Source organism: Macrosteles quadrilineatus, unplaced genomic scaffold (assembly GCF_028750875.1).
Source record: "Macrosteles quadrilineatus isolate MER2022 unplaced genomic scaffold, UCM_ALF_1.0 Scaffold_4__1_contigs__length_99947679, whole genome shotgun sequence".
Lineage (NCBI taxonomy): Eukaryota > Metazoa > Arthropoda > Insecta > Hemiptera > Cicadellidae > Macrosteles > Macrosteles quadrilineatus.
This window is the reverse complement of record NW_026542597.1, coordinates 3,899,588-3,915,870: the sequence shown is the minus strand read 5'-3', so window position 1 is coordinate 3,915,870 and position 16,283 is coordinate 3,899,588. Positions and strand designations below refer to the sequence as shown.

The 16,283-nt window shown below is 32.3% G+C and overlaps 1 protein-coding gene across 1 annotated transcript in view; it reads right to left on the bottom strand.

The window, feature by feature from the left end:
* The window catches only part of LOC128991689 (guanylate cyclase D-like), a 136,195-nt gene extending 120,374 nt beyond the window's left edge, over positions 1-15,821 (bottom strand). The window contains exon 1 of the mRNA XM_054414789.1: positions 15,479-15,821. Coding sequence (XP_054270764.1) covers positions 15,479-15,683 — 205 coding nt within the window. The 5' untranslated portion in view covers positions 15,684-15,821. The remainder of the gene's footprint in view (positions 1-15,478) is intronic.
* Positions 15,822-16,283: the final 462 nt, after the last annotated feature.

Sequence of the window (16,283 nt, the reverse complement as noted above, 5' to 3'; positions counted from 1 at the left end):
TATTAAACATAGTTTTATAACTATGCCCAATATAGGCCTACTAGTATGTCTCGTAAAACATATTTATGTGTGTTTATGTTAAATGAATGGTGTGAATTTACGAATAATTAGCCGTCGTGTCCCTAAAATAAACTCATAAAAATTACACTTTCGATCCTTAAAAATGTTTTTAGAAAACATATGTCAATATTCTAGTGTAACATGTTTTGGGAAATAGCTCCAAAATCTATGTCGTGATTTTATCCTCGAACTAAATGAAACAATATGGGTACCAAGAAGAAACTATTTGCGACAAACTGAATTGCGACATTATTAAAAATTCAGTAAAATAAACCAAAGGAGATAGACATTCATCATCATCTCCGCCTCTTTGATTTAAAATTAAGAGCAAGCAATGGGAAAATGTTTCAGTTATACAATGATAAAAAAAATCATTAACTTAGTAGTTATAAGGTTTCCAAGGATTACTGCTTTGAGACATTGAAAAATTACATTGAAATCTATAAGCTAATAATTTTATTAAACATCAAAAAGAGCGACTGATTTTAATCTCCACCACTTTGTGGACAAGCAAAAGGGAAAAGTTTGAGTAATACAATGAAAAAGCTAATCTCCTTAGTGTTCATGAGGACTCTGAGGATTACTGCAAATCCTTCTCTGATCCTGTGAGATCCTCTTACATGACAGTTGCTTCATCTATCATTCATGAGACCTTTACACTTTGACAAAAGTACCACTCGAAAACATATACAAAATGAATCGGACTTTTACAAGATACACTTAAAACTTGCGTTTGACAGTTTGCAGCGAGCAATCTTTTTTATAAATATAATGTTATTTTATTTCCTTATCACACGTAGGGTTGGAGAACAAAATTTGATAGTGACACAGATGTTAGGTCTATATTCTACCCATGATGAGAGTCGCAATAATTAGTCAATTGGTTTTGTTTATTATTTTAATTTATATAAACACAGTTCGTATCGTTATTACATTTAGTGTTCATCTTATAAATCAGTCCATAACTAAACTGATAATGTCAATTAGGCTTTTGTACTATGTAATTTACTTGTCGGCAAATTTAATTAGATCAAATGGATTTTCTACACAACAATAAACATTTACTACTTATCGTAAGTTTTTATAGTTATATAGGAAATCCATGAAAAGTACCTTAAAGTAAACAAGGAATCGTTTTAAATTTTGTTTAAAACTCTTGACAAATATTTTGTTAATATCACACACAGGAAACTGCCAAAAAACGTAGATACAACGATTTCTAGTTAAAATTAAACTAATAGTGTATGAATATAATTTTTGTTGTATATACTTTGGATACTGTTTTTCAGTTTTATGTGAATTTCTTGTCAGAATTGTTTTCTCGTTTCAACTCAGCAATAAATAATCTATCTTGGCAAACAGCAGTAACGGATTTTGCACCTTTGCTTCAACAACGTGCTCAAGGGATTTAACGTATGTCTTTTTAAGACATTCTTCATTCTGCCAAACAATAACCCTCATGAGAGTTAATAGTAAAATATTTAGTAAAAAATAAGTACACCTTAAAAAGATTAAAATATTACATGTATTATGGTTTACATTTATATAGGAATGGTATTACATGTGCACATGTTGCTTGGAAAACATGATCGGATTGTGTAGAGCGTAATTATGGCATGAATATTGATAAGACATAAGGGACATAATACATTTTACATTCCTGTACAATGCTTGTATTAAAGTTTTCTTTGTTGTTATTCCTTTAAAACGTATTTTTATCAAAAGCCACATGAAACTATGCATTTTAAAAATCTATATATTTAGGATTTACAAGTCTTTCTTAATATTGACCACACCCAATAAACATGTTATTTCATACTAAATTGAACAATTTGCTTATAAATACAATTTTTAGTTTTAATAGAAAACGTTACAATTTCATTAATACAAATTCTACGCCAGATTCCAAAACGTAAAATTTCGTACATTTTTGACATATCAGTACATGTCAAATGTAATTTGTGCGCGTTTCCATCAAGATTATAAAGCTAGAAAACCACCATGAAATAGCCACGTAGCCAGCTTTACAGTAGTCAAAGCAAAAAGCAAAAATCGCCAATATAATTAGCATTAATTACAAAAAGGGAGGTAAGCTACAACAACTGACACGTCTGCACAATATGGCGACGCTAGCAAGACTAAGGTCACGTATCCATCGGTCAATCAGATTTCAGATTCCAAAACGCTGTGAAAATGTTGTTTAAAACCAATCATAATGGATTTCCTCAATAATCCCTTAAGTAAATTAAGCTTACTACCACAAAAATGAACCTACAAACAAGGGGTAACATACCCCGACCCATTTCTCATCACGCGACTAAGTTTTTCAATTTTGCTCTCATTAGAAGGTGGTCGATGTTTATTGAAACGTTTTGCTTAGCCATTATTTGTTAATGGTGTAATGGTTGTAATTTGGGGTTCCGACAAATTTTGAAACTAAGTCACAAATGTCATGGGTTTGCGTTCCTGTGACCTACAAAATTGGCTCCTGTGACCTGTCTCATGGCTTAAGTAAAGAAGAAAATGGCTAAACGTGGTCACCTACCTTAAAATATATCATATATAGAATATAATATCACCCAACGACCATAGTTATTCATTACCAACCATCAGGGCTTGTGGTAACATTCCGTACATCCATCAATCATGACAATGCTTCACCTGCTACCAGACCTGCCAATATCCTTCTTATACCACAATGACATGCGCTGCATACAATACATAAATTATTGTGTTTATAAGAAAAAAGTGATTATTGAAATTATAATTTCGTCTAAATTTAAAAATTGGGACGGATTCGATTAAATTAATTATATAGTGTACTTTTACTTTCGATACTTTATAAAGTCATCTGTATTGGTTTTTTACGAATGATTACTAGCAAATATTTAGCTTAGGTTAATAGAACTTTCATTTCAGGAACTTTATTTTTACCAATATTGTCAAAACACAAAGCACAAGAACAACAAAAAAAATTGGCATATCCGATTTTTTTTACTTGTTTTGGCGTATAGAATTTTAATAAATCTGAGGAAAACTTAACATTTCGATGAAAAAATATACTTACTTACATATAAATCATTTGATAAAATATACTAATTACTGAAGAAAATAAATTTTACTACAAGTACAAGTTGTTTTTTTAAAGGCCAAATGATTACACATACCTTGAGACACTTTTTAACAGCAAAACCAGCTCATAATATGATGGTGTTGCCAGTTTCTTTACTTCAATCCCAATCAACTAATATTATGCATAATTCCAGTTATCTAAAGAGGCTTAGTGTTATTGATAATTTATTTTAAGTAAGGTGTAGTATTTTTTTTTCATGCTCAAATAGAGCTTGTAAAAACGCCAAGTTGAGACTATTAACTGAAGGACTATTTTGATACATTAGCTCCGCAATACACTTTATTTGAATAGTGATGAACTTTTACAATTTTGCACAGCGAGCATAACATTGCCACTCGGGGTTTTCTGTCATATTGGAGGGCAAAAGGGGTTTTGTATTGTAGAATTTCTCTCAATTATTCATTCCCTGTCAGTCACATCGCTGTTGCTTAGCTGTCAATAACATTTGTATTGCAGAACGGCAATTTCATCGTGATAATTTACTACCCTATGGTGCGGCCAAATATCTTCTTAGATATGCATGGCCCTGGGAGTAAGAGTAAGAGTATGTGCAGTTTTACCTAGAAAATTTCTAAATTATACTGCAATAAAAAATTGTTTACAGGTTTATTATCAAAAATATACTAAAAACAGCATTGTTTCATGGTTTATTACAGACATTTTCCATTACAATGTTAAAAAACAATTCACAACATTTCGGGTTTTGAATATGATCCCGTCCTCAGGTGAAAAAACTTTTACAAGACAACTACTGTACGGTTAAATGCTACCATAATCATTCATAGACTTGAGATTAAAATAACATAACTAAAGGTTGACGGAAAAAGTTTTAAAACTGAATTCACTAAATCCACCTATTGCTTCCACATAAGTAAATGAAGTTAAGTGCATTAGCAAGTTAATTTTGGACAGTTATGGCTTTACCGGTTATGGATTTTTTTGAATTATCGATGGCTAATTGTATTTAATTATATAGTAATGTTTTCATTAAAACAATAAAATATTTTAGGCAGTCTATATGGTTACCATGCTCATATAAATACTTCTAAAATTGTATGAAACGTATTAAGTACTCTTATAAGCCAGCAAATTTATAAAACTTAAGAAGATAGGTTATTACCTTATTACCTTCTTCTTCACCAAGACCAGCAATGCCGGATAGGTTGTGTCAATTAGAATTCATAAAAATAAAATAAAATACTGACTGATACGCTTGTATCTTACTATTTACATATATGTACACGTAACTTATGGCGGTGGATGTAGCCTCAATTTAGTTTCGGTTTAGTTTTTAAAAAACTCATCCAGGCTATAGAGTGGCCTTCCTACTAGCCATGCCTTCAACACTTTGTCAAACTTCCTTGTTTCAAGGTTCTTGATTAGGCCTACTTGGGGCAAACTGTTGTAAATCTTGAGCGCTATGGTCGGGAAAGCATTTTTAGTTTTAGAGAGCCTGCAAAAGGGAAGGTCTATTTCCTGATTATGTCTTATTCTGTACGTATGGACTGTATTTCTGGTCGGAAAATTTTGAATGTTGTTTTTTACATATGATGCACATAGGAGAACAAAGTGGCTGTAAACTGTAAAAATTTTGGTTTCTATAAAAAGAGGCTTGCAGTGGTCCAATCGTTTTCTAAACGTTATTATTCTGATAGCCTTCTTTTGCTCTAGAAGAACTTCATGGCAGTTAGGCGCATGCCCCCAAAGCAGCAGGCCGTAGCTTAGCACGCTATGGAAGAGGGCGTGATAGACGACCAGTAGGTATTGTGGTGTTACCAGCTTAGACAGCTTTCTTAGCAGACACAGAACTCTCGATAACCTTCTGCATAGGTTAGTTTACACGTAATTTGAATTAAATCGTTTGAAGTTCATTGCATACTGTAATTGTTATGATTATCATAGCATGGAAACGCCCCGTCAAATTGATTGATACCAGTTTCATCACACCTGCTACTCTAACTGCCAATGTCACTGCGTAGCGTATTCTAATATAGAGCGCAATCACTATTTTCATTACACAGGTCTGGTACAATTGAATACATAGGTGTGAAACAAAGGTTTTCCAAGAAAATGACAATTTCGGAAGCAAATGGGTGTACGTTTTTTGCTGTTTACATTTTTTCTTAATCCAGGAAGGATCCAACATATTTTCATTCAGTAATTATTAAATGAATTATTTTAATTTAAAGTTAATGAAATCTGGTAACAGAAACTTGTAATATTGTTGTTTGTCAGTATGGTACTTCTGTATCATCAGAAAATAAAGTTGTTCCAGCACAGTAATTTACGATAAAGACAGTATTCTATGTAACAGTATTTTACAAAAGAATAATCTTAGTCAACCTATACTAAAGCCAGATAACTGCCAATTAGAATAACCATAACAATTACTATTAAAAATACAAATACAATTACAATTACAATTACATAACTACCTTTCCTAAGAGGAGTCACTTAGGCGCTTCTAATACCGCAGCAGCGAACCTAAAGACTAAGCGAATTTCAATCAGTCTGATTGGATTTTTTCTAAAAACGTTACATATACAAATCCTAATTTATTCCCTGTTTAGATAATGTTAAGCCCCTTTATTAAAATTGGAAGGGGTAATTTGTATTAGTAACAGGTTAAAAGAGTTCATTAAACTCAAACGTATAATTGAACATAATTGAACTGTCATATAATTGAACATAAATTTTCAATCAAAAATATATTCACCAAGTCATAATGGTACTGTTACTAAAAAATATTTTTTAATTAAAAAGCCAAAGTAACACATAATGAATATTGCTTTAAATATTTGTTTTCTATGTTTATCAACGCGCGAGGTGTAATTTTAATCCATTTGTGTGAGGATAAGCCACATGAAAGCGGTGTGCGGTTGGCTAGTATAAAATAGAATACCTCTCACGCTTTTATGTTTGTCATTAAAATGGCCAAGAGTGGACCAACTGTATAGTTATAGCTAATATATGAACCAAAATGTTTATTATAATTTAACTGAGAACAAAGTTATATGCAATTACTTTTAGGAGAACTATCATTTGGTGAAACTATCGCTGAGTCAAGTGAGTATTGATTACTGTTAACAATACTTTAGAAACAAATTCATTAGTCTTAAGCACGTAAGTGTATAGGGGTTTTAAAAGTATTATTATATGTTTGTATTTAAAATACATTGTTAAAACACGTATGATGCAAGTAAAGAAAGAATGTTAATTCAGGATTAGAACACAACAATACATGTGTGGTTTTTCATCGATATATAGTGTAAAACTTAGATGGGCTATTTTAATTTTCCTTTGAGAAACAATATTACTAAAATATCCTCTCAAACAACTAATTATAGTTTTTTATGCACTATTACTTTTTGTACTACTAAAGCAGTTGCCTTTTCACCCTCTCTGTGGCATTCCTAATTTGATTTGGCAAGTTTCCCTAAGGCAGCCCAACTTGGGCTGCAAAGTTTACAAATGTCAAAGAAGCTAAAAACACATGGTTCGTAAGGTTTGCCTTTTCAGTGGAAGCCTCTATCTGAAATTGTTATGTTGCTATATGCTAAGATACTATATAATCATAAAATTTAAAAAATATAATCATGCATTTCAATCTGTTTTACAATATGAATATATTGTACGAATATACATTGAAGAACGTGGGCAGCAGACCGTTATAGGACTCAAATACTGAGGGCAAAGTAATTTTTAAAGTCATTCGTTTTAGAATTACACTTTAGTAAATACCAATGTGTAAAAAAAAGTAGTGGAATATCCAGTTACCATGGTCGTTTTTCAAAAATGTATATTGATCCTATCAAAATGACTATTATTATTATTATACCTTCCAACGGCAGAGCCATTTGAAAAAAAGGCAACAAACAGTTTCCAACTTAACACAAACAATGTGACAATCGATAGAACAATAGAAAAATCAACAATAAATAACAATAAAATGAATAACAATATAAATAAATGACAAAATAAATAACAACAATATAAAGAAATAACAATATAAATAAATAACAATATAAATAAATAACAATACCCGTTACAATAAATATGTAAATGAATATAATTAATGCAAAAAAGTTAAAAAATACCGTAAGGCTGAATAACAAAAAAAAATTGATGGTGAGACAATCATCGACAAAAGTTCTATTAAGGAATTGCATTCCGTTGCTCGCCAAGGACAGTGAGGAACTTTCTTCGAGCTAGTTTGAAGCCGTCGAAGAAGAAGTCCACTGCGCCTGACACCGTGTTTCCCAGGCGAAGAATCCTAGCGAGTGGACTGTTGGCGTCGTAGGATGTTGACCTGAAGCGCCGGTCAAAAAATGCTCTGAGACGAGTTCTGCCTGGAACCCTGATGTCGATCTCCAGAAGAAGTTCGAAGCAACTGAGAATGCCATTCATGATCTTGTATAGGAGACACAGGTCAGCAACATCTCTCCGAAGGTCTAAAGGATGCAATCCCAGCATCTGTGCACAGTCGTCCACGGGAGCGTCTCTATAGGAGTAGCCATTTCTAACACAGACCAGACGAAGAAATCCTTTCTGGATGGCTTTCTGGACTACCAAAATTATTCAAACAAATAAACTCTAATTTGACTGGTTTTATATATGGAATATGCAATGGTCTTGATAGTAGTGGTTAATTGTATTCAGTCACATGAAGACAGAACCACATGAACCACATTTAACCACTAAATGCAAAATTGTTTAAGTATTACATTACACACAGCCTTAGCTGCAGCTAAACTATTCTCTATGGGTAATAAAATTCACTCAACGCAGTTAAATTTGAGTGAGGATGCAGTTAAGATTAATTAAAAGCAATCACACTTAGTTGATTGAAAACATATTCTTTTACTTCCCATATTTGTGAAATATGTATTCTATATTATAATCATCTCGCATTATTCAAAATATTATCAGATACCAATAATTAAATATACAGGGTGGGGCAATGAAAGCGCCCCAATTTATAAGCAGTACAAACTCAATAATATTCACCCTATGGATATAAATAGCTCATCAAAACACAGCTTATATTTTGCCATTTTAACTTAACAAAGTCATTTTTCCATTTCTTGAGAACGAAATCCTGCAAGTGACGTCCTTGTCCTACTTGACATTAGGCACTTGAAAACTCCATCAAATACTTCTCCAGCATTTCTTCAGGAATCACTTTAGTTTTTGGACAATTAATTCTTAGCTTCGGTTCAAGCAAATCTGTGGGGTGACTTTGAAAAACCTCTAACTTCAAGTAGCTTATTAGAAACCCCCCCCCCCTTCCAAAAAAAAGGAGCCAACGTAAAGCTTTCAACAACAACAGCTTCCTGGCAAATCTCTTTGGACTTTGAGTTACTGCGACTCGCACTATTTCAACATTTGCTGGTGTACAAAGAGTTTTGCGGCACCCACCGATTATTTTTAAGGTTTAAGCGTTTATCCTAAATAATTTTACCCAGTTCACCATTATTTTCCAATCTGGAACAGTGCCATGTTGACCAAGGATGGAATGTGGTCCAAACAATCTCTGGGTTTTTGCACAAGAACCACTATTTTAAAAATAGGTTTGCACATCAAAATCTCAGTGTCTTAATAGCCTCGGGCATAATATTTACTAAAATGGCATAGTTTAATTGATGTTTTAAGCACAGCTGATCATTCGTTGTTGCAACAATTAACATGTGACAGCTAAAACAAATTGTGGCGTTCTCATTGCCCCACCCTGTATAAACCTTAGTAACCAATAGTAAAAAAGGATGTCAGTTATTTTACTCAAACACTCAACCATTTTACTCTAACTCTTAATTCTTGTATTGAAAATAAAACAACATTAATTAAGAAACCGGCACAAATATTGGACATGTTTGAGAACCTTTTAACCTAGAAATGAAAATACAATCATGACACGTTTACCATGTCCAAACACAATATCATTGTTGACAATCACTGCTGCTGACACAACATGTGTGTCTAGTGTCTGTGTCATTGCGATACATTCTAGTAATAATTTTGCTGAATCAGATGGATCACCATGGAAACTGTATGTTTCGAATTAAGTATTTGTTTTGTTCAAAATTCACAATGACCAATGTACAATGTCTTTGAAAGCAGTTCAAGAAAGAAGCACGATGTACATAACGGTTTAGAATTTCCTGATTTATAGTATATTTTAACAAAAGAGGGGACATTTTAAAAGTGTACGGTTTGGTGATGTTAGAACGTCATTCGAAGTGGAAATAAAATTTACCTACAGTAGAAACACTATATACACAAATTTATAAAACATATTTATACACTCGGCGTGGATTGATGGTCTGTTTGTTTTTCTGTATTGACGTAGTGATAAATTAATAAAAGATATAACTTTGTTCAAACTAATATTGTAGAACCGTTACCAACTCCCCAGCTATGACCTGGATATATTCGATTTCCTTCCTCTTAGTTATTTCCGTAGTGTGATTTATTGTACAGGCTAAATACCTAACAGTCGTAATATTATATAGAAAACAATGTGTTGCTAATTTAGAAGCTAATTTGTTAATATGCCTATTCATTTATGAGCGAAACAGTATTCTCAATGCTAAACCATTACCTTTTTGTCTAACTTCAAAATATTTTGTACAATATAATTGAAGGTATGATTTAAACCAAATTCAAGCAAAGGATTACATTACTAAATGTACTGATTAATTATTTTGAGTCCAATTGAAAAGTAAGAGAGCGAATCTGCTTGAATTGAACTATCCGCCTGTTAAAAATGCTGATAGAAAGTTAATTTCCAACTATTAAAAGCTATTGTCTCAATAAAAAAAAACTCGAATGTTTTACGGATTGAAATATTGGACAATCTGTTTTTATATCACGATATCCTACAAATATTCCATACTACGGCTTCGAGTCTAATACAATATTATGTAGCTGTAAATAAGATGATCACAGAATGAATGTTTTAAGGAAGAGAGGCTTTCAACCATGTACAGTAATAAAATCTAGTAAGAATCTTATAAAATAGTAGCACTACTTAATAAGATTAACTGTACATCTCTATTTTGTTATAAACATAATAGAGACAGACGTAACAATGATTCTGTTCTAATGTGGCATTTTTTAAACCCCTTGGTTAAGGTGAATCATTTCCTTTAGCTCCAGAGTTTACAATCTAGTTGATAAACTTATATTTTGTTTCCTTTGGCTATTTCTTATGCTGCAAATCATTTGGCTGTCATGTCAGAGAAAAATGTTAAATAAAAATTTGTTATTACGCAATGTCAGGTAAGTTTGGTAGTCAAATTATGAGGTAACAGGAACATTAATTCCTATAATAATTTAGAACACCGAAAGAAAAGCTCGTACATATATATTAAATGTATTTATACATAATCAATACATTCATATAAATCTGTTAAAATAAATGACTCATTAAGTAAATTACTTCAGTTATTTAATTAGTTTAAACGAACATTATTAACCAATGTTGATAAATGTGTTGTTTTACTATTAAAATATTAAACATTCACCGTATATGATAAAAAATTCGAATTTAACCCGCTATTTTGAGCATTATATAACTAAAATTAATTTAAAATAAAGAGTTTTAAAATGCAGTGAATCAATGATATTGCGTCCATTTTCCATAAATCGTTTACATTCGGTTACTGTTTAACACAGAGCATTTAACGTGTAATGTGAACACAGGTTTTGTGTAACAAAGTCCTCCACAGTACAGCACGCTTTGTTCCCTGGTGTAGAGAACTGCTTTTCAACCTCTTTCAAAGGAGTTTAAACCCACGTGACAATCTATCGTCATATTGCACGGAGTGGAATGGAATTGATTTCTTTCTATTTCACTGGAAAGAACGAAATACACTTTAAGAAATCGGGTGGCAAAGTTATAACAATTTAACATTTAAAACTACAAGTGGAAAACAAAATCTTTGTATATTTAATTATATAATTTGCTTTATCCTTATATTTTCGTAATGGACTACATTGTACGTTCATACAAATATTTTCTTACTGTATCGTCACAAACATCTCCATAACTTTTTATATGTTTTGAAACATAAAATATAAATCCGAAATATAGATGAAGGTAAACAAAATTAAAGCTCTGGAGCTCAGATACAATGGGTATGCAAACGAAAAATACATTTATTTCGACCTCATAGAATAAACGATCATCGACGACGATCATATTTAAAATCAAATTTTTTTAATCGTATTTAAAAAAACACTAATAACTTTTCCATTAAGCTACCTACGGTACTCAAAAACACCCAACAAATTATATTTATTACCTTTGACCAGTTTAAATCAGGGTAAAACGGAACCTTACCAAGTAATTAACGGCTATGACGGTCTGATGTCTCGTAGTTGATAGTAATATGCTCATCACAGCCTTAACGTCATTACATTAATATATTTCGGTTCTGTGTCATTGAACTGCTGCGTAAAATGCATATGTAGATTCAAAACTATATTTATCTACATAAAATATATTGTGGAAACCGTAAACCCAAGTTAAAACTAACCACAACAGAAAGGCAAGGCCGGAGTTAGTCTATTTTTTAGTTTTTTTTTTTAGTTTTCTAGATGTTTTTAGAATTCTGAACGATGTTTCTAGATCTTACACTTGTTTGTTTAAGGGGCAGTAAACATATTACCGACCTGTGTCGGTAAAATATTAGTTAAACATTCATTTTTATGTTGTTTTGGTATAAGTTACTATATTTATGAAATATAATAACAATCCGACCGTTAAAATCCACTCTCATCGATTGGTAGTGTCGGTGTGTGCCTTACCCTGTGGGTTTTTGTGACACAGGCTAAGTTTATCAGCTGACCATCGGTTAAAGAAAAACATTAATTGATGAAAAACGTTATCGATTGTTTAAACATATTATATAAATCAATTGCTGTTGGCTTAGAAAACCTAATTCTATAACAGTTGTCGTATCGGACGTGAACAACAAAATATACAACTTAGAGGGCGATATTGTTAATTAAGGGGTTTTAAGTAAGCACCTTTAAAGGTGCGTACCATTGTACAACCATTGACTTTAAAATGGTAAAACCTAGTAAGAGACTTTATTAGTTCATTCAAGTGACCCAATGTTTGCAGTGAATAATTTTGTAACTAATGAGACTGGAGAGTAGTTAATCAAACGCATTAGATTCTCATTAAAGCTGTCTACACATCACAATCAGTCTTGTATCACATAACTACATCAGCGAGTGTTTCTTTTGTTGTTCCATTGCATTGTTTGAAAGTGTCCTCAAATGTCATCTTTATTAAATATTGTATTCTGCTAAAATATTTGACATTCATCAGTATTATCATTTAATGTTTGAATCATTTTATCAGTAATTAAAATACTAATTATATAAGTGTGCCTTTATTTGTTCAACCTAATAATTGTTTTACCATTATTACAAAGCCCAAAATGTATATAGTATTTCAATTCAACCGATTATTGCTTAGCTCTTTGCGTTTACATTACAGGAATAGAAATTTTTTTAGTACCTATTATTAGCTTTTTGCAGTAGAATAGATATGTTCTCAAACAATATATGACACAAATAAAACTAAAAACATAGACGTTGATGTATGTAAGCATGAAGTTTTATGTCTGATTCTCGGCGAGTAGGCCTAATCCTATCCACGAAGAGGGATACTACTCTTCAAGTGATCCTTACTTAGTAAAAATTACTTCAATTTCCTTTAAATCGCTCTCCTAAGCTGCTATTTGCACAAACTACCAGCTCCAGAAATGTAGCTACTTAACCGAAGATTTAACTCACTAACTGGTGCCCGATGGTTTAGTTTTCCATTTAACCTAGTGCACTACCTACTCGTCTTCTTCCTAGGTCCTAGAAGATAAAATTTCCTAATAAAAAATATAATTTAGATACGATAAACATACTTTTACGCTAACATACTAGGCCCTACCTCTCATGTTCGAATGCAAGTAATAAGTCAAAATTTTTATTACACACACTAGATTGCAAGTTTGTAAGTACTGTATATATTGCTTAAAGTACTATACTATATACTTTATGGTACCATATAGTATACTAACATTATTACTTGATTCTACTTGGGTGTTCTGCATATTTAACTGTTATATTTACTTTGAGTATACAAGAGTAGCAGGTCTTTTTATTTTATAAAATAAATGTTCGGATGTACATCAATATATATATGTTCACTATATATCACTATATATGTTTTAATTAGGCTGTGCGTTTTTACAAACTTGAACATTATACAACCGTTTTAAAATTGCTGATGCTATTTGGCACGTCAATTTAGTGATAAGATAATCAGTAAAATATATCAGTTTTCTGTTGAAGTATTATAAAATGCAGCATCCTTTAAGCATGGTAAATTGATATATTGTAAGTTATTCTCCAAGGGTACATGATATCACCATTATATAGGTTGATTATTATGAATTGCTTATGATTACGTTTTAAACACTCTTTATTAAGGCTGCATGTGTTAGAAACAATAATGGGAACTATAAAGTAATTTAGAAGTTTCATAAATATAAGACAAAATAAATTACACAGTAGAATCTTAATGTTGTATTGGAAGCTAGTCGATCTATCTGTGCTTTGTAATAGGAAGTAATTCTTTTCAAACATGCTACAAAAGTCAGTTTGAACTTTAGCAGCATATTCAAATGACAAGTAGATTAGCAACTAGTTACTAGGAGAACATTTATTTTGTTCAAATCGTCTTTGTTGAAGTGTGAAATAGTAACTGTAGAAAATGTATGTTTGTATGGAATCCAAGTACTGAACTTAGTATCTAAAAATTACTTTTAGTAGTCAAAATAACTAGATTATTCTAACAGTAATACGGCTCATATAATAAAGCAATCCAAGAAATCAACCTCCCGTGTTGAGACGGAGTCTGGAACGGTTTAAGGAACGTAATGATGTTGTTAACCGTCCGTGATCCCCATCAAAAGGCAATCGCTTCAATCTCCCCTTCTTTGATACCAATTGTAATACAGCGTTCTATTTAGTTTATCGAAGACTCCATAACAATCTAATACAATGTACCTGATTTCCTCGACAAAATACTGCTCGTGATCTTCATCAAAGGCAATTGCTTCAATGTCCCCTTCTTTGATACCAATTGTAATATATAGTTCTGTTTAGTTTACCCAAGACCTCCTTAGCAATCTAATACAATGTACCTCATTTCCTTGACAAAATACCACCCATGACCTCCATCAAAGGCAATTGCTTCAATCTCAATCCTCTTTGATACCAATTGTAATATATAGTTCTATTTGGTTTACCCAAGACCTCCTTAGCAATCTAATACAATGTACCTAATTTCCTTGACAAAATACTTCCCGTGATCCCCATCAAAGGCAATTGCTTCAATCTGCTCCCTTCTTTGATACCAATTGCAATAATTCTATTTGGTTTACCCAAGACCTCCTTAGCAATCTAATACAATGTACCTCATTTCCTTGACAAAATACTACCCATGATCTACATCAAAAACAATTAGTTCAATCTCAACCCTATTTGATACCAATTGTAATATATAGTTCTATTTGGTTTACCCAAGACCTCCTTAGCAATCTAGTACAATGTACTTCATTTCCTTGACAAAATTGTCTGTGATCTTCATCAAAGGCAATTGCTTCAATCTCAACCCTATTTGATACCAATTGTAATATATAGTTCTATTTGGTTTACCCAAGACCTCCTTAGCAATCTAATACAATGCACCTAATTTCCTTGACAAAAGACTACCCATGATCCCCATCAAAGGCAATTGCTTCAATCTCCTCCTTCTCTGATTCCAATTGAATGGTGTTCAATTTAGATCACTCAAGGATATATAGAAATCTAACAGAATGAAAATAATTACTTTTATATTAAATGTGATCGAGTAATTTCATAAAAAACCCGAAAACTTAACAATATATGATTAGATGAGTTCGATCAATAACAGGTGAACAATTTAAATATAAGTTTAACTTATATTTATTCTGGTGTTTATCTACGTCAAAACAATTTTTGAAGATTTTTCTGTGAATTCTTAAAACCCTGATCGTCGTAAACCTTTTCACTTTCAAAGTGAATATTTTATCTCGAATTGTGCGAATAGCTTCGGAATTACGCTTTACGCATTGAATACTGAACCAACTAATAACAAAGTGCTAAGGTGTAATTAGGTTGAATTTCTAATTATATCCGAATATAATCATCAACATTCTACATTTATTTCACGTAACAAATAAAAATCATTACCTTTCTGAGGCACAAAATGGACGACCCAGGAAGCGTTTATTTCCTTCACCTCCACATCGGCAAGCTCCTTCAATCTCGTCATGTTAACGTCAGGCTGGTAGCACTGCTCTCGTATCATTATAATTACTGTCACTTCCGTATCCGGTTTCACACGACCGGAACAAAAACACACCAGAAGAACCAGGCCGGATATCACACTGGCCATGGAGCACGCCGATATTACGCTTCCAGTTTCTTTCGTTTCATTGCGTTCTTCCGGCGCCAAGATGGCGGACTGCGCTTCCGGTTCGTCCACGGCGCCAGGTCCCCAGTCCCTCAGTAGGAGTTACATCCGGTTGCGGTTCCGGAATCAATGCCTTCCTGCAACAGACGAAATTAAACAATTTTTACTACTGATTGTAATAATAGTCACGTATTATATTGTTGTACAAATGTTTCACAATAAAGGAAAATCACAAACGCACAAATTTGCCCAAGAGCATAGTATGTCACCAAACGTATACCAACTTAACGAACAACACCAGAAACAACAGAGAAGAAATTCTGTTGTTCCAGTTTTAATCTCGAAATAAAAAAGTAAAGAAAGATTATAGTAACGTGTATTTTAATTTTTTTTTTACATTTTAAGTGATGGAGGGAGCAATGAAAATAAGGAACCATTTGTGTTAAATGTAGTGTATACTCACAATACCAGTGAAATATTATCCACTTTCTGTGACAGCGCAACAAACGACTCTATCAAGGCCAAGGCGGTGTATTTATTGAAACAGTTACAAGTAAGAAATGCTCCAATAATAGTGATTGA